The 20,061-nt window shown below is 44.9% G+C and overlaps 1 protein-coding gene across 1 annotated transcript in view; it reads right to left on the bottom strand.

The window, feature by feature from the left end:
• The window catches only part of adgrl3.1 (adhesion G protein-coupled receptor L3.1), a 174,089-nt gene that overhangs the window by 120,397 nt on the left and 33,631 nt on the right, over positions 1-20,061 (bottom strand). The window contains exons 2-3 of the mRNA XM_056280549.1: positions 10,407-10,572; positions 1,955-2,168 (exon numbers count right to left, since the gene is read on the bottom strand). Of these exons, the coding sequence (XP_056136524.1) occupies positions 1,955-2,168; positions 10,407-10,572 (380 nt within the window). The remainder of the gene's footprint in view (positions 1-1,954; positions 2,169-10,406; positions 10,573-20,061) is intronic.

The raw sequence follows: 20,061 nt of genomic DNA, 5'->3' as shown, positions 1-20,061 counted from the left end.
ATCTCCTCCCAATATTTTATGAATTAAAAGGATAACTTTTGCGTCCAGGTGGCGTAGCGGTCTATTCCATTGCCTACCAACATGGGGATCACCGGTTCAAATCCCTGTGTTATCTCCAGGTTGGACGGGCGTCCCTACAGACACAATTGGCCGTGTCTGCGGGTGGGGAGCCGGATGTGGACGTGTGTCCTGGTCGCTGCACTAGCACCTCCTCTGGTCGGTTAGGGTGCCTGTTCAGGGGGGAGGGGGAACTGGGGGCAATAGCGTGATCCTCCCACACGCTACCACCCCCTGGTGAAACTCCTCACTGTCAGGTGAAAAGAAGCGGCTGGAGACTCCACGTGTATCGGAGGAGACGTGGTAGTCCGCAGCCCTCCCCGGATCGACAGAAGGGGTGGAGCAGAGATGGGGACAGCTCGGAAGAGTGGAGGGGGCCAAGTACAATTGAGGAGAAGAAGGGGGAAAATCTATCCATTATCCAAACCACTTATCCTGCTGTCAGGGTTGCAGGGATACTACCTATCCCAGCAGTCATTGGGCGGCAGGCGAGGAGACACCCTGGACAGGCCTACAGGCCATAACAGGACAAAAACAAGTGGAAAATTAAAAAAAATAAATAAAAGGGTAACTTTTGCATATGTAAAATGGCTGGTGCGGGAAAAAAAAAAAAAAAACTACCCATCCATTCCCTTCTCTCATTTGTGCAAAATGACAATTGTGCCCTGATAGTAAATCTCAATGGTTGGTCTTTACGGTGGAAAGAGGGTTTGTGCTGGGGCACAATGTTAGAAGATCTGCCTCTAAGGCTGTCATTAAAGCATAAACTGAATTGGATGAAATTCCTTTACTGACTCCTTATTAGAACAAATAGAAAAATATGAACTTTATATGCAGAAGAATTTACCCCCTTACAAGTAAGATTTGCTTGACATTTCTTGCACCTGGCATGTTCTTCCCTGTCTGTATTAAGATGCAGCCACGCTTTGGAGCGCTTCATTCTGCTGGCCTCCATCAGCTCTCCGCTGTGCACTAAACCCCCAAACACGCCTATAGTACACCTGCAGTCTCCCCACATGCAGTCACACGTTGTCTGAAACGGGAAGAATAAGGACAAAAACCCGGGAATCGATAATGGGAACTGTTCAACAAAATGAGTTTCGATCTGCTTTGTTCTCGCAGTGTCGGAACCGGTTCCTCCAATTCTGGTTCCATCGATGCCCAACCCTAACCCGAACTTGAAAGCCACAATCTCAAAGATTCTCACTTAAACACGTGTTCGTAAAGCTCCTGTCTTTGGCCGAATGAGGCGACACAATGACGGTCCGCCTGTTGGCCACTGATGAAAGCAGTGCACTTGCAGCAATACAGAGAAACGTCCTCACTCTGCAAAAATGTCCCCACTCTTATGGGAACCCCCCCTCCCCCTGAAGTGGTCCTCACAAATGCAGAATAGAATAGAATAGAATAGAATAGAATAGAATAGAATGCTCTTTACTAGTCATTTTGTACATATATACAAATGAAATTTACTCTGTGCATTTAACCCATCCTAGCTGTGTAGCTAGGAGCAGTGGGCAGCTGCAGCACCCAGGGACCAACTCCAGTTCTTCTTTCCATTGCCTTGCTCAGGGGCACAGACAGGAGTATTAATCCTAACATGCATGTCTTTTTGACGGTGGGAGGAAACCGGAGTGCCTGGAGGAAACCCACGCAGACATGAGGAGAACATGCAAACTCCACACAGAAAGGACCTGAGATGTCCTGGGGTTCGAACCCAGGACCTTCTTGCTGTGAGGCAACAGCACCAACCACTGGGCCACAGCACCGCCCACATAGCTGAATAAGAACACGGATCAGCCAACAAACACAGAAAGTAAAAACCCAAACACAGATGACCACAGATACATTTGAGAAATATAGACACCCCTCCACATACACACTTGCACAAACCAACCTTAGCGACATGATTTTGTATGCGTCAGGCAGGTAGCATCGTGTGTTCTCCATTTGGGCAGGGTCGGAGTCGCAGATCTTGTCATCGGTGCGGCCATAGTTGGCACTCTCGATCATGATGACATCTGTGCCAGGGCAGCGAAGCTCTATGGGGTAGGACTCACAGGACAGCTCCCTGCGCACCACCGCCATGGGAATAGGGGCACGGCTGGAGGCTGGGGAGGAAATAGGCACACACACACACACACACACACACACACACGTGTTGGTAGTGGTAGACTGGAGGTCAACGTGTTTTCACAGCTACTGGACAAGCAGTACATCCTCAGCTGACCTACACACTCACCCATCTGATCGATTGTGACGCCTCTCCTCACCCAGTTGGGCGGCTGTTTTTTTTTTTTTTTTTAGTGTGTGCACTGGCAGCTGAAACAGTGTAATTCACTAATAATGATAACTCATTTGTCACACGTGAATTCTAATTATCCACATTAATAAAACACAGTTGGTGAGCTGATGGTTTTTGACATATTTATGGACGGGCGGTAATGGACATTAAAATGTGTCTCACAGCACATAGCGCTCCATATTTGCACACATCCCTTGTGACTCCCCCAAAGTTCTGTTATTTATTTATCTATTTCCAAACGAATATGATAAAACACATGAAAACAGGTGCGTACTGTTTTACATAGATAAGACCTTGACAGGTGTGGGATCCAAAACAGGCGGTGCAGAACACATGTTAGAACATCATGCAAATTATAATGTGAAGAGGAAACGGAGATGTAAGGAAATGGTGGGGCGGGGGTCCTTAACGCACCAAGTAGAGCCACTTTGCCACAGCTCATCCACCCATCCACCTATCTGAGCAAACAAACAAACCTTTCAGTAGTTAAAGTTAGGTGTTTTCAGCCAACTCGGTCTGTAGCTGATTACATCGGAAACCGGGTGTCAGTAATTCATCCAACTCTCCCGAGTGGAGAAAGGCACATCGTTTTCACATTCTGTATTAGGCTGAGCTACACAAACACATAGGACGTACAAAGAAGGATCCATTTTTGCAAGACTCAAACAGCCGTTAAGTGATGACAGCAACGACGAGGCTGACAAGACAGTCGCACATCCTGCTGCAACACACACTGACAAGTACAAAAACGCAACAAATCAGGACATTTTCCAGGCTGACTAAAACGCACAAACCGCCTTTTCTAACTCGCATCTCAGGTGTTTTACAATTACTTAACTGTAAAAAGGTGTCGTGGTTGCACAACACAGTGACGCAGGCCACAGCTGAGCCACGAGGGTTCACATGCAGCTGACAGGAGCTGCTGCAGTGTGAAGCATCCAAACTACTGTCACAGCCCCATGTTATCATCCTCACACACACACACACACACACACACACACACACACACACACACACACACAGATGTTTCTCTGTTTTGGTTTTATTATTTGTATTATCCATCCCTTATCTGAACCGCTTATCCTGCTCTCAGGGTCGTGGGGATGCTGGAGCAGGCCGCCAGACCATCACAGGGCCCACACACACACACACACACACACACACACACACACATTCATACCTAGGGGCATTTTAGTACGGCCGATTCACCTGACCTACATGTCTGGACTGTGGGAGGAAACCGAAGCCCCTGGAGGAAACCCACGCAGACATGGGGAGAACATGCAAACTCCACACAGTGGACGACCCGGGATGACCCACCCCAGTTAGACTACCCCGGGGCTCGAACCCAGGACCTTCTTGTTGTGAGGCGACCATGCCAACCACTGCGCCACCATGCCGCTGTATCATCGATCATTATTATTTATATGTAATCGTAATTTTGGGCAATATTTCAATGTACATTTTACATTATTCCTGTTTTTATGATATTTGAGATGTTCCCTTTGCCATATTGGTCACTAAATCCATCAGACAAACCAAAATGGAAGTAAACCAAAACAAGCTGTTTGGACTGTATTTGGGCATAGGGAAATATGTGCATAGTTACTGCAAGGAACAAAAAACAAAAAAACAGGTGATCCTGATTTATATCTGGATTCACTTTTCACTTTAACTTTATAATTTGAAAGTCAACTTCTTGAAATTCAGATAGAAAGACTGGGCTAAAAGGAAACCCGAATAAAATCTCCATGAATGTTTTATCCAAAGAAAGAGAGCCAAGCTGTCGTCTTCTCTTTTTAACGGAGGACAAAACTGTCCATTTCGGGTGCAGGATGGGGGGGGGGCATCCAGCTTCGGCATCGGTTTGTGCTCTCGTTGTGTATGAAATGTGTTTTGTTAGTTTGTTTGCACTCGTGAAAAATACACATACCGTGTCCAAGTCTTCCTGTTCGTTCTATGAAGCCACAAATACACACCTGACACATACACACACACACACACACACACACACACACACAAACAAAGCGTGCCCATGCTTTAAGTACCTGAACTTGAAATAGATTTAACGTCTGTGTAAAGGCGAGGCAAGACGCCTTCTTCCTTACTCTCCCTGTCACAGTAACCATAGCAACCCTCCCTTCCGCCCCTTCCCGTTTCAGTCTCTCATTGGCTGGCTGAGCGTCATGGTTACACGAATGCGACGAGGAATCTGAATGAGCTCAGATATTCTGCATAGGCACCACTTAATGCTGCCCTTCCCTGTGGCATGTCACCCACAGACCCCCCACCCCACACACACACATACAGGAAACTATGCATGCAAGTGCAGAGTACCTGCGTGCAGAGGCAGCAACTCATGGTGAATACATCCAGTAACCACGTGGTACTGGTACTGTAGGGCCCGACACTCAAAATGGCAGACACTTCCTTGGAGATAAGACTGACATATTACTGGCATTTACTCAAAATGTCTTGTCTAATGAGAACACACACACACACACACACAGCACCACAGGCTATGAGTGGACAGCAATCACGCATTGGCTATGTGTCTTGGCGGTTAAGGGAGCCTGGGGGCATGTTTGTCGAAGGAAGGGGGAATGGTACTATGCGTGTGTTTGTGTTTGCTGCCTTGAGGGTGCTGTTCATTATTGTGTACGTTTGTATGAGACTTTATTGGGGGGGGGGGGTTAATGGCTTCATCATGCCTGCCTTTATAAGCATTTGTGTGTCTGTGTGAATGCTGGAGACATGGATGCTTGGTGAAGAAGCGTATGGATCAATACCGAGTATTGTAAGGCAGCTGTCTAGACTGGCTTTGGGATCAGATGTCTTACAGTGGAGCCTTAAAGGAGCCCCTGCAGGGTATAAAGGGAGCATTATGACAGACACACACACGCACAAAAACACGCACAATTCTGCCAAGAGGTCTATCTGTATTCCAATTAGGAGCCACTCTGCTTTCATAAGCAGCAGTAAATGGTCTTTCTAACGCTGCAAAGCGTCACAGGCTGTCCTTTCTCTTCTGTCAGGCCTTAACTCATCCATTTAATAGATACACATCCACACTCTCAGTCGCCTTGCCATTAAAACTACACTGTATGTAATTGGCCTCCAAAGGACTCGCTAGGTACATATTTCATTTCTCACCTTCAGATGTATGTGACTTGAATATGCATTCGCTAGAAGCCCCGCATCACTCCTACAGTACACATACACAAAACATACTCACACACCATCGCATATACTAATATTCATCAACTTGCCATTGAGCACGTGTGTGAGTATGTGTGCAGGGAGGCATATATATATATATATATATATATATATATATATATATATATATATGTGTGTGTGTGTGTGTATGTATTATGTATTACTGCCCGTCTTCACACATGCAGGTCAGATGATTGAACAGAAATTCACCACATAAAAATGCAGGTTTAAATATGCATCCGAGATGCATTGAGGATGCACTGTGATCTGATTGTCCTAATGATGACACATGGTAACGTTTAAATGGAACTGCATTTTCTATCCACGTTCAACATCTGCATCAGTAGAGACACCAGCTCGCTGGTGCACACGTTCACACATGCATGTTTGAATGGTGGAAACCTCGCCTAGCCTGCAGTCGTGCATTAAAAGTAATGATATTGCTTCCTGCAAGGACAAAACAGCGTTGATCAACACCATTGTTCATGGACATTTCTCAGAAATATAATAATCTTCTGATCCCGTGCTTTGTTTCTCTGCTGTTCCAGTTGATTGAACCGTCTACACAACTGCGAATGGCGTCACACTAATGCCCCAACAATCTGTTTGTGTTTAGCTTCATTGGTGAAATTTTCCAATTCGCAGCTCCTGATTGACTGGTGGGAGAGAAAAACGGGACATGGGATTCGTTTTAGTTACTGTCGATTTCGTCTCTCGTCTAAGACTTTCTCAGATAATGCTACAATCAACTAAGTGATTGATTTATTACCGCATCCAAATGTTCCTGTGGACCTTGTTGGCACCGAGAACTGTGATGGGAAAATCTGCATAAAACTGCCCTCGCAATCTGCAGTCGCCAACTGTCTAACTTTGTTCAGATCTGCAGCACAAATCTGAGTTTTATATATAATTTGAATCTGACTGATGTTTGTCTTTTGAGCAGCGTAAAACCATGTGGAATCTGATTTTTTTTTTTTAAATCGCATTTCTGTAGTTGCGTCTAAATTTGTCACTAGTTGCTCATTTGACTGCTGCTGGCCAGTGTTCGCACACCTTCATCTTCGCCTTTGCAACAAACATCGATGCACCCGCAAATGAACACAGCTGTGTGAGCACACAAACCCAGTCTGATCTCTCTGATCACATCCAGTCGGCATATGCACCGTCCGTTTTACAGATCAGATGTGAAAAACAAATTTTTCCAGGTTTTTTTTTTCCTACTGTCTAATCATAGCCAAAGACAGCTTCTTCCTCCATTTCTTAAATTAAGGAAAAGTCCAAGTAAGAACACAACTTGACAAATGTAATTCATAGTGAGCATAGCCTGATAAGGGATGCGGATTTCTTTTAAAATGCTAAAAATTGCAGAAGTAAGTAAAAAGTTTTTATTTTTTTTATTTTTTTTAATCTGCATTTCATGCAGGACAGTGTGATCTATCTCAGTGTGACCAACAGAGACATAGTCACACTAGGTGTAAATATAACCTGGCTAAATCATATGTAGACACATGTTAATGCCAGGTGTACAGGGGGCCAGTGTGTTTGTCATGAATTGTGTAGGTGGTGACAGAAACCTGGCAGCCTTGGAGAGCAGAGACAGTTTCAGTCAGACACTCTCTCATTGCCTCAGGGGGCTGAAACAAGAGCATATCGATTGTTATATTTTAGCTGAAGAACAAGGGAGGTGGGCGATGTATAGATAGATAGATAGATAGATAGATAGATAGATAGATAGATAGATAGATAGATAGATAGATAGATAGATAGATAGATAGATAGATAGATAGATAGATAGATAGATAGATAGATAGACAGATAGGTGGGTAGGTAGGATGGATGGATGGATGGATGGATAGATATAAATAGATATAGCTAGATAGCTAGATAGCTAGATAGATAGATAGATAGATAGATAGATAGATAGATAGATAGATAGATAGATAGATAGATAGATAGGTGCATGGATGGATGGATAGGTTCAACAAAGTAACAACACACCACAAATTAAATTCTGCCTCTCTAAACAGGGTCTGAGTCCAGGACTCGTGGTCTCTTAGATGTCAGGTTAACACCGAGCTAAACGATGCTGCATTGTCTGCTGGAGTAAGACATAACAAAGCTTTCACTATATAACCTCACTCCCTGCAGCGCAGTTCTGTCTTTTCCTCTGGCATTGATCCGTGTATACATCCCCGGCTCGACCGAATCAATTCTCATATTCTTTCTTTCTTTCCTTTTCTTTCTTTTTGTCTGAAACATAATCATTAGATTGCATGTACACGTGTTCTCAATCGTAGCTGCTGTTCACAACTGCATAGCGACCTCTAAATACAGCAGCTTACATGTGCTAATATGAGTCTTGCTTAGCTTGTCATAATGCATCATTGCCAACAAATGAAACCCTGATTCTGTGAATGTGTTTTTAGTCATGTCACCGTCTTCACCACGCTGGATGAGATGGTAACTTTCTATGAAGCTTGCATCTATAATGCCCTATAAGCCTCTATAATGCCCTATAAGTGTAGCTATAAGTCATTGTAAGATTCATTATAACCATGTATATGCCCTCACAACACCCCATAACCACCTTTATGATACATTGTCCATTTAAAATGGATTTATGCATTATAAATGTCATCATTAGCCTGTTTATCTGTCGAATGTCATAATGCATCATAGCCAACTTCTTTTGCTGAAGTTTTGTAGAGATGCATAATGAGACTTCAGTGCTATTTCACAGTGTTCAGCCATAGCCGTTAGTCCTTGTAATACACATTATAGGAAAGTATGGGCGTTATAGATGCAATAGATGCTTATAGGACATTATAGATGCTTATAGGCCATTATAGATGCAAGCTTCATAGAAATTGTTACCATTTTTTATTTGGGAAAATCTTCATGATATACCTTACTGTCATGTTGACTTTGCAATCTGTGTTTTATAACAGTTATCTTTAGGTTTTTGCAGTTATTTTCCATTATTCTTATGTTTACATCTTGCCATTTGTGTTAACTCTATATATAGCATGTGATAATCAAAAATACATTTATGAAATAATACATGTACATGAAATAATACAATAATACAATAATACAGGTACATGAAATAATACAATATGCTGCCTTTTTCCTTAATCTAAATATTATCTATTTAGCCCAACAGCAGTTTTTACCCCCCTCCCTCCCCCCTACCTTTTTCTCTCCAGTTGTATCCGACCAATTTCCCCCACTCTTCTGAGCCGTGCCGGTTGCTGCTCCACCCGCTCTGCCGATCCGGGGAGGGCTGCAGACTACCACATGCTTCCTCCGATGCATGTGGAGTCACCGGCCGCTTCTTTTCACCTGGCAGTGAGGAGTTTTGCCGGGGGGACATAGCGTGTGGGAGGGTCACACTATTTCCCCCAGTTCCCCCTCCCCTCCTGAACAGGCGCCCCGACTGACCAGAGGAGGTGCTAGTGCAGTGACCAGGATACAAACCCATATCTGGCTTACCACCCGCAGACATGGCCAATTGTGTCTGTAGGGATGCCCGACTAAGCCGGAGGCAACACGGGGATTTGAACCGCCGATCCCCGCATTGGTAGGCAACGGAGTAGACCGCCACGCCACCCGGACGCCCGTACCCAACAGCAGTATTACAGGGCTCCAGAAAGTAGATGGGATGTTTGCTGTTGTCTGTCATGAAACTACGGTATCTTTTTTTCAACTAATCCTTCTCTAGTAAGTATTAACGGCAGAATTGCACATGTCTACTTATTCCTCAGACACCGATGCAAATACCTTTGACTGAAACTCATCTCCGGGTCTTAAAGCAAAGCCCTCGGAGTCTGTGTATCGGACCGTGTGCGTTCTTCTGCATGTTTGTCTGCCCCTGCACGTGCGACTGAATCTTTGTGCATGTTCGTGCATATGTTTGTGTCAGTTTGTGTGCATGTGCATCTGTACAACGTACACCTGTTTTTTAACCCGGAGGCGAATGATTGACATCAGCCATTAATAAGATTAAACCCAAGTGGGCCTGTACTCCCTGTAGGAGTCTTCAAAGCTCACCATCACAGGAGAAGTAGAGGAAACATGCAGGCACCCTGCTGGGGCTGCATCTGCAGTGTGTACGATTGTGTGTGTGTGCTGTGTATTTCTGCCTGAGAGACAGTGTGTGGGTATACAACAGGAAAAGGGGGAGGTGTATGTAAATGAGAAAGTGTAACTGTTGACTCTTTGCTTGGATCTGCAGCAGCAAAGTTAACGGACGTCTTTTGTTTCCACAAGTCTTTCTTGAAGTACACCTGAAAGTTCATGGCAATGGGGGGAGTTGGAGAATCTTTGTAATCCATGGCAGGTATGAGCATTAAATACTGAACATTAAAACTTTCCCTGTTGTGCATCCAGGTGGCGTAGCGGTCTATTCCGTTGACTACCAACACGGGGATCGCCAGTTCGAATCCCCGTGTTACCTCCATCTTGGTCAGGCATCCCTACACACACAATTGGCCGTGTCTGCGGTTGGGAAGTCGGATGTTGGTATGCGTCCTGGTCGCTGCACTAGCACCTCCTCTTGCCGGTCGGGGGGCCTGTTCGGAGGGGAGGGGGAACTGGGGGGAATAGCGTGATCCCCCGGCGCTACATCCCCCTGTCGAAACTCCTCACTGTCATGTGAAAAGAAGCGCCTTCGACTCCACATGTACCGGAGGAGGCATGTGGTAGTCTGCAGCCCTCCCCGGATCGGCAGAGCGGGTGGAGCAGCGACCGGGAATTTAAGTGTTGTGCATCTGAGGCTATCTGTTGTGTTTGCGTGATTACTTTGAGTGTCGGACCCTTTTCTTACCAACGGTGATGGGAGCAAACAGGACACAGAGGAATAGCAGGCCAGCGGTCCTCATGACCTCTGCAGTTGACCTGGAAGTAGATGCAGCAGTACTTCCTGTTGAGCCCAGACAATTTTGGAGGGAGCTGCTCCTTTCACAGCTCACTGCTACTGACACCATACAGCCCTGCGGGGGGAAGAAAAGACATGGCTTGCTCAGCAAGGTTGCAAAATCCAAATAACTAAACAGTGTTTGCTGTTTCCACCTCATTGTTCATCAGCAGCTCATTAGTTTAAGAATTGTTTCCACGCTGCTGCTGAAATGATTCTTTAAAGTGCTATAACCACATACAAAGAGGAGCCATTAGTGGTTCCTCTGGCAAGGGCGTTTAACTTTGATGCTTCTAGATATTGAATGATGACACAGAAAATAACGCAAGGCAACATTTTAATGGCATTTTGATACAAAACTACAATTTACTACCATAAGTAACTTTATACAAAAAAAGGAAAATGGAAGACTAATTGCAAAATAGTGATCTCATTGAAACGCTGATCTACATGGTGCGTGATTTAGCATAATGATGCTCCTCTCTGTATGGGTATGCAGTTCACTTGGTATTCCACATCAGCGTCACAGTGTGAAATGTATTGATGTCCCAATCTAATTGTTCATTTCATGGTCTATCAAGGATAAACAATTAGTTGTAGAATGGTCTCAGAGATTAGTTATAGAAGTAATGGGCTGGTGAGCACTTTTTTTCCCCTCATTGATTAAGAAGCTGACCAGCATTGCTCACGCCGTCACTCCATCAGTTGTGTGTCCTTGCTCGATTCCGTTTCTTTATTTATTCTGTCTTTTAAGGGTGAAATATTCACATTATTCATCCTATAGAATATCTATGCCGGTGAGTAAATGATTGAGGACTAAATTTACCATCTGAAGCAGGATCGTGTTCTCCGGCGTGCTATGATTCCAGTAATTGTAAAATAAACCACGATCTAGACAGTCATCTAAGAGAAGCCCTTTAATAACTTGCATTTTCAACATTCTCAAAGAATCATGCCAAGTTCTGCTTAACAGAGACAGTGTTGGGGGCGTTCGGGTAGCGTGGCAGTCTATAACAGGGGGATCGACAGTTCGAATCCCTGTGTTACCGCGAGCTTGGTCAGGCATCCCTACAGACACAATTGGCCGTGTCTGTGGGTGGGAAGCTGGATGTGGGTATGTGTCCTGGTCGCTGCACTAGCGCTTCCTCTGGTCGGTTGGGGTGCCTGTTTGGGGGGGAAGGGGGAACTGGGGGGAATAGTGTGATCCTCCCTCGCACCACGTCCCCCTGGCGAAACTCCTCACTGTCAGGTGAAAAGAAGCAGCTGGAGACTCCACATGTATCAGAGGAGGCATGTGGTAGTCTGCAGCCCTCCCCAGATCGGCAGAGGGGGTGGAGCAGCGACCGGGACGGCTCAGAAGAGTAGGGTAATTGGCCAGGTATAATTGGGGAGAAAAAAAAGGGGGGGGGGGTTGAAAAAAAGAAAGAAAAAGAGAGTGTTTATATGCAAACGAACAATGTGATTATTAACTGATAAAGGCCTTACTCCCAGTGTTTCCAGTAGACACTTTCTTATTAGTAGGGTAGGAGTAGCGAGATGCAGACATGCTGTCGACGGGGAGGGAAGTCTTGCCCCGCTTCCTTTTCTCCATTTATTGTCACAAATAAGCTACTGTTAAACCCACCACAGCCTTCAGTTACAGTGGGTTCCGGTTTCACTGCGGTAATTATCGTTGCTGTCGGGCGAAACTCAAAATGTACCAACAAACGAACTAACTTTCTAGGAGGTGAAAAAAGTCATTATTATTTCACCATTTTATAGTCTAAGAGTACATTTTCACAGGCCTTTCCAAAACACTTTGTTTTTGGAACACTTATGGAATTAACAGGCCTTAAGAGGGGGGTCATACATACAGATTTGGTTTATGTAATTAAAAGAAAGTTGGAATTTGAAGATTCATGGTTTTCACATGAAAGCGACGTCATGTTCATTTAAAAAGCACGGCTGTATGAAAACACGAGTGGTCTCATCCCGCGATAAGTCACCTTTCAACTTTTTGAAACTTTCAACTCTGTTGAACAAAAAGCAATCTTTAGAGAACACGAACTCTAAATATGAAACATGACATGCTGTAGTCACTGTGTTATTATACATCCACCGCAGTCAACCTCAAAATACCCATGTGACATCTGAGCCTGTAAACAGTGCTGCAACCCTACTACATAGAGTCATTATGAGACAAAGCCACATTTCATAGACAAGTTAATAAACTATCAGAAGCTATAGATTATTCTTTTGAAGAACTCTATTTATTATTATATAGATTATTTATTTATTTATTATATAGGTTTATATATTATATTATGTATATACATTATATTATTTATTATATAAATATATATTATTTATTATACAGATTATCCTTTTTCTGTGATGTTATGGTACAGTAAAATTAATTTTTGTTTCACCAGTTTTCCTTTTGACTGAAAATGAAAGCATGTTCACAATTCACTGAATGGGGAGGGGGGGGTTAGTGGGTGGGCTGCATACGCAGTTTTAAAGGGGTGGCCAGGATCTGATTGGCCACTCCAGATGCCACCCCAAAATTTCTGCCACATCATTGGCTTCCATCTCGCTGTGGGGCAGGTGTCTGATCAGCCATGTGTCGCACAGTGTCTCGTTTCTACCGAGACACTCTACTGTGCGCCAATTTTTTTTCCTAGGATGGCGAAGTCTTGACCTGCCCTAATCTGCATCTGATTGGCTGGTACTCGTTGCCTTCGTTGGTTGGGTTGGGTACGTTTAGGCATGAGGCGTGAGATTGGCTTGGGTTATAGTAAGAATATCAGAGTAAGACAATCAGAGGTAGAGAAGTACAGGTCATGACTTCCATTTTAGGAGAAAAAATATCACGGTCCGTGCCTGTACTCTGCACATCGCATTTGGTCTGTCCCGATTTGCCTTTATGGAGAGAGTTATTTTGCTATCAAAATAATGATCAGTTTCATAAGCAAATTGCCGTGACTTTCCAATGGCAATGTGTACTATTCACAGAGAGTTTGGGAATAGTTGCAGTCACAGCACTGTAAGATGGTGACAGATGTACTCTTAGACCCCTCCACTCCCCTCGGTTCAGGGATGGTCGTTCCCTCTTCACATAGATGGCCTCTTTGACTCCCCGTTGAAACCAGCGTTTCTCCCTATCAAGGATGTGCACATCCTCATCCTTGAAAGAGCGGCCACTGCCATGTAGATGGGTGTCGACTGCAGAGTCCTGGCCTGACACCTTAGCTCTTCTGTGTTGTGTCATCCTCTTGGCCAGTGTCTGTTTGGTTTCCCTGACATACAAGTCACGGCAATCCTCCTGGCACTTAACAGTTTACACTATATGGCTCTGTTTGTGCCGGGGGACTCGATCCTTGGGGTGGACCAATTTCTGGCGCAGTGTGTTTTGGGGTTTGAAAGCAACTGAGACACGGTGTTCGGGAAAATACGCATCTCAAATGTTCCGACATTCCCATCACATATGGAATCGCCACTGGTTTATGCTTAGGCAGCTGTTGTCCTTTTCTCTTCGATCAGCTGGTGCAGTGTTTGGGCATCTTCTGGCTTTGACAAATGCCCAGTTAGGACAACCACACTTAACTGTTAATCAGTGCACATGTAGGAAATGTGCTAAAATGTCAGCTGAAGTGGAAAACATCTGCTGTCAGGAAATAATAAAGGTTACGTAGCTAGTAAAATGTTATTCTGCTGTTATCAAATGACTGTTTTATATCTCCCTGTATCGTCAGTTATTTGTGTGCTGGAGTACACGGTTATGCGAGAACGTGGACATACATCAACCAAGAAGACCGTAGATTGACAGGCTTTTGGCTTGGAATATCTTTGCTTGAGCATAACTGCTTTTGGTATTGTAAAAATTACAGCTGATTGCTTATTACTTGAAAATAATCCATGATAGGGGGAAGATGACATTTATCCTCGGCAGTTGTGAAAATAACACCACAATTTTGAATGTATACGGTTGAAATAAAGGCATATATATGACTGCTCAGTGCACAGCTGTATTGTTTTGAGCAAATCACCATTAGCTCCCTAAATAACTTTAGCCTCATTGTATACGGCCATTTTCTGCACTTAAACTGTAATCACAAGCCAGTAGGTCTGGTACAAGACAAACATTTCAGTGATTTAAATTACAGCTTGCCCTTCTGACTCCTCAACACGGCCCTTTACAGAGGGAACAGCCCTGTCTTTTCGTACTAGCCTAGCCGAGACTCCAGCATGAACAAACGCTGGCATATGGCTGTTGGTGGCCTAAAAAAAAGTAACTATCTGTCTGGTGCTTTCTTCTTTAGGAAACGCAACCAAATCGAAAATCCAGCATTGAACTGTGTCCGGTTCTGGAGGCAGTCCTGTTAAGTCCTGGAGGCAGTTAAAAACACATTGTGGCCACCTCTAGACACCCCTTTGTCACCCCAGTTAAAAATTCCTAGAACCGCCACTGGTGGGCTGCTCACTAATCACTGTACAGTAGGAGAAACACTGACTCTCAATTTTAGAAACAGGAGTCATATAAACGGTTCTGTCAGTTTTTCCTTAATTGCTGCAAGGTGCCAAAATCAAGGTACACGTTATCAGATTATGGTGTCTAGATTTTTGCTCTGTCTGTCATGGCTCCGGCTGTGACTCCAGTTTTCCCCCGAGTTTCTTTGTGTTCCCTGCCTCTCGTGTCTCCACCTCCCTGTCCGTCTCTCTGTGTAAGTCAGTGTGCGTGTGTGTGGCATGGGTGTGGCTCTCCCTCTTTTCTTTCTCCTGGCTCCTGCTTCACCTCCACACCTGTCTTCAATTTGCTCATCAACCCAGCAGTATAAAAACCCCCGGCTCTTCACCAATTCATCACCAGATTGTTCTGCTGACTTCCATGGTAGTCATTCTCTTGGCTACGCCAGTATTTTATGTACTCAAGTTTATTCCCAGTGTTTTCTTGTGCTGCACTTGACTTTATTCCCAGTATTTCCTCGTGCCTTTTGCCAACAGTGCTTTCCTGTGTCCAGGATTCCCTGTGCCCTCTTCCCCAGTGTGTCTCCTCATTCCGCCCTCACTCATCTGCCTGCTTGCCCTCTGCCTCAGCCTGCTCCTCATCTCCATTACTGCAACCATTCCCCCTTCATCCTCCAATAAACCCACTTTTATCTACAACCCTTTTGTCTGTGCCTGCGTTTTGGATCCAGAAAGCAAGCCCGCTGTAAAATGGTTGTTCTTTGGATTTAGCATTTACACGTGCAACACATGCATATTCGCTTATATTTATCTTTTTGAAATTGCGTGTGTGAGTGGTCACCGGAAGCAGAGAATGGGATGTCTGAACAATATAAACATGGAGAAAACAAGATTATAGGGAGATAAGACACACAAAGCAGCTGTTAACCAGTTGGTGTACCATTTTAAATGGAACATTCAGCATTGTAATCAAACAATAAAGGAAGGAAACACCGAGGCCTCGCCTAGCATCGACTGTGCAGTGTTTTTGTCTGCGTATGCATTTGTGTCGTCATGGGGTGTGTGGGGGAGGTGTGTTGAAGGTGTCTGGCTGGAGAGCTAGCATTGGCTCAGCTGAGGGAGCCTGGTCTGCTGCATCCGATTAGCCCAATGACCACGGCCCTGCCTCAAGCTGCAGGGCAGTCTGAGGGCAGTCTGACAGGATGCGGAAGCAGGGCAGGCTAAGCTAACTGCTAGCCCATGCAGACCGGCAGTTCCGACAGTCATCCTGGCTGGCATTCCTTCTCTGAATGGTGGAGTTTTTCGTCTGTGTTGCACTGGGTGGACTGTGCTGTTTGCTGTTTGTGGTTTGTTTTTTTTTGCAGGTTTTTGGATATGTGGTTTTATCTTTTGTGTTGAACTGCTGTGGCCTGGGGGAAACGGAATTTTGTTTCTTTTGTGTATGTAGTACACAAGATGAAATGACAAATTGTTTGGGATTCCTGATATTCACCATATTCAATGGCAGTGTCAGTGGTCTGGACACTAAATAAAAGATGACTTCATTTTTAAACTTCATCGCAAATAAAGAATAGAAGATATGACTGGAGAGAGGCAAGGAAGAAACAACAAAGAAGCTATATCTTGAAAAAAATCGTTGAAGACAACTTGGCAAAACTATCTGGCACTACATACATTGACAAGTTAGTTAGTGAAGCCAAGCAAAGCCAAAATCTATTCAAGGCACATTATCATCACACAGGAATTGTCGCAACAAGGGGGCGTCAGGGTAAAATAGTGGTCTATTCCATTGCCTACCAACACAGGGATCGCCAATTTGAATCCCTGTGTTACCTCCGGCTTGGTCGGGCATCCCTACAGACACAATTGACTGTGTCTGTGGGTGGGAAGCCTGCTGTGGTTATTTGTCCTGGTTGTTGCACGAGCGCCTCCTCTGTTCGGTCGGGGCACCTGTTCGGGGGGGGGACTGGGGGGAATAGCGTGATCCTCCTACATGCTGCATCCCCCTGGCGAAACTCCTCACTGTCCGGTGAAAAGAAGTGGCTGGTGACTCCACATGTATCGGAGGAGGCATGTGGTAGTCTGCAGCCCTCCCCAGGAGCAGTGACCGGGACAGCTCGGAAAATAGGGTAACCGGCCAAGTACAATTGGGGAGAAAACGAGGGGACAAGTGTGTCAGTACAGTTGACATTATAAGGAGAACTAGTTATGCGTCAGACAGGAAGGCAAGTAGGGACATTTTACATTAACACCCAAAAAGCAATAATGAAATTCCAAGACAGGCAGAGAAAATGATCAACACATGCTTACTTGACATGAAGCACTGGGGAGGAGATGACGTACCGTACAAGCAATGTACAACAACTTCTTTCTTCTTAGAGAATGTTTCAGGAAGAATAGGTTCTTTCAAACCACGTAAACATGGCGTGTGTGTGTGTGTGTGTGTGTGTGTGTGTTATGGTGATTGTGTCAGAGAGCAAACGACATCGAGAGAGAGAAGGACGAGAAAACAACTTGCGACAGCCACCGGCAGACAGACAGAGGAGTGCAGACAGGCAGAGTCATGGGAAGTTAACCATGCGTGACAAAGACTATTGATCAATGCGACCAAAGCAAGTGGACCCAGCAGAGACGATGGCCGGCTGTCTCGACCACGTCATGCTGTGAGAGCCACATTTCAGGACGGTGCTGTCCTTCCTGTGTAGCCATTTCAAGGAAGGCTATAACTACAGTTATATAGGCCCTAATTTAGGAGAGAGCTGGACTGTCACCGGGAAGAACATTCAGATTGAGAAATCCTCGAATAGAAACCAGAGACATGCACACACAGAAGCCTGTTTGGAACAACTAGGAAGACAAAAAGAAAAAAAAGCTGTGTGGCTCTCTTTATTCTTTTATTGTTTATCCATTTGTTTATTCACCAACATTATCTGTATTCATACACTGATAAAACTAGATTTGGGCATGGCCCAAACCATGACTATATTTTTTCTTTTTCTTTTTTTTGAGTTTTCCCCCCTTTTTCCTCCCCAGTTATACCTGGCCAATTACCCCACTCCTCCGAGCCGTCCCGGTCGCTGCTCCAACCCCTCTGCTGATCCGGGGAGGGCTGCAGACTACCACATGCCTCCTCTGATACATGTGGAGTCGCCAGCCGCTTCTTTTCACCTGACAGTGAGGAGTTTCGCCAGTGAGACGTAGCGCGTGGGAGGATCACACTATCACCCCCAGTTCCCCCTCCCCCCGACAGGCGCCCTGACCGACCAGAGGAGGCGCTAGTGCAGCGACCAGGACATATACCCACGTCCGGCTTCCCACCCGCAGACACGGCCAACTGTGTCTGTAGGGACGCCCTACCAAGCCGGAGGTAACACGGGGATTCGAACCGGCGATCCCTGTGTCGGTAGGCAATGGAATAGACCCCTGTGCTACCCAGATGCCCCTCCACAACTATATTTTAATGAGTATTTCTAGCAATAATTATGCTATAAGTAATTGCTGTGGTTGAATTGTTGCTGTGGTTTTGTGTTACTGTTACATTGTAATTAAGGCATCAATCAAATACATAATAAAATCAAAGAGTGCTTTGTTGTTTTGGCATAAGGAAAAGGGTTGTTATTATGGGTGTTATGAAATGCAAAACCATACATGAAATATGAATGCACAGAACATTAAGAATTTTAATAGATCAAAATTAAGACATAAACCAATGGAAATGCGCACCCAATGAAAGAAAAAACGTGTACCTTTTATAAAACATGGTTCCTAAAGTACCTTCTATAAAACGTCTCTAAAGCATTTTCTTAAGGCTGTATAGCTGTGCTAGTAGTTTATTAAATGTCCGCTGGTTAAGTGTCGTCTCTACAATCACTTGTGCTGTGTATGCTCCCTGACATAGGAATGTCTCCTTTCAATCCTGAAACCCAAATCCCGATTCCAGAAGTTTCTCTCCTCTGTGACTGCACTGATCAGTCTCTTTAATTTCCCATTTTGTAAAAAAAAAAAAAAAAAACCAACCTTTAGACAAGAACAATAATCATCAGATGAACTGTCTGAACCCAACCACCACCCTTTGACAAGGGAACGCTCGACAATCTGTTTTAAATTAAAGCCAAAGGGAACCATGGCCATCCAAAATGAATAGAAGAAAATTAAAGATTTTGAGATTGATTACAAGAGCTAAGTAAGATCGATTTTAAAAGTTTTTTTCTGTCTTCTCTGAGTCATTCTCCACTGTTTCATACACCCACGTTTGTGAACTCAGTATATACTGATGAGCCAAAACATTATGACCACTCACAGGTGAACTCAATAACATTGATTATCTCCAAACAAGGGCACGTGCCAAGGTCTGGGTCGATTAGATGGTAAGCGAACAATCAGTTCTCATACTCAACATGTTGGATGCAAGAGAAATGGGCAGGAATAAAGACCTGAGCAACTTTGACAAGGGCCAAATTGTTATGGCCAGTTGACTGGGTCAGAGCATCTCTGAAACAGCACGGCTTGTGGGGTGCTCCTGGTCAGCAGTGGCAAGTACCTACCGACAGCGGTCCAAGGAGGGACAAACCACAAACTGGCGACAGGGTGCTGGGCGCCCAAGGCTCATCAATGGGCAAGGGCAACAAAGGCCATCCCGTCTGGGCCGAACGGACAGAAGGTCTACTGTGGCACATGTCATAGAACGTTTTAATGATGGTTATGGGCGGAATGTGTCACAACACACAGTGCACCGCAACCTGTTGCGTAGCCACAGACCAGTCGGAGTGCCCATGATGACCCCTGTCCACTGTCGAAAGCATCTACAATGGGCACGCGAGCATCAGAACTGGACCTTGGTGCAGTGGACAAAGGTCGCCTGGTCCAATGAGTCCCATTTTAATTTAGATCATGTGGGTGGCTGTGTACATGTGTGTCGTTTGCCTGGGCAAGTGATGGCACAAGGATGCACTGTGGGAAGAGGACAAGCCAGTGGAGGGAATGTGATGCTGTGGGCAATGTTCTGCTGGGAAACCCTAGGTGCGGCCATTCATGTGGACCTCAATTTGACAGGTTCCACTTACCTAAACATTGTTGCAAACCAGATACACCCCTTCATGGCAATGGTATTCCCTGACGG

Source organism: Lampris incognitus, chromosome 5, assembly GCF_029633865.1.
Source record: "Lampris incognitus isolate fLamInc1 chromosome 5, fLamInc1.hap2, whole genome shotgun sequence".
In the NCBI taxonomy this organism is placed as follows: Eukaryota; Metazoa; Chordata; class Actinopteri; order Lampriformes; family Lampridae; genus Lampris; species Lampris incognitus.
The sequence above is the reverse complement of the archived record's forward strand: the minus strand, read 5'-3'. Positions and strand labels throughout refer to the sequence as shown.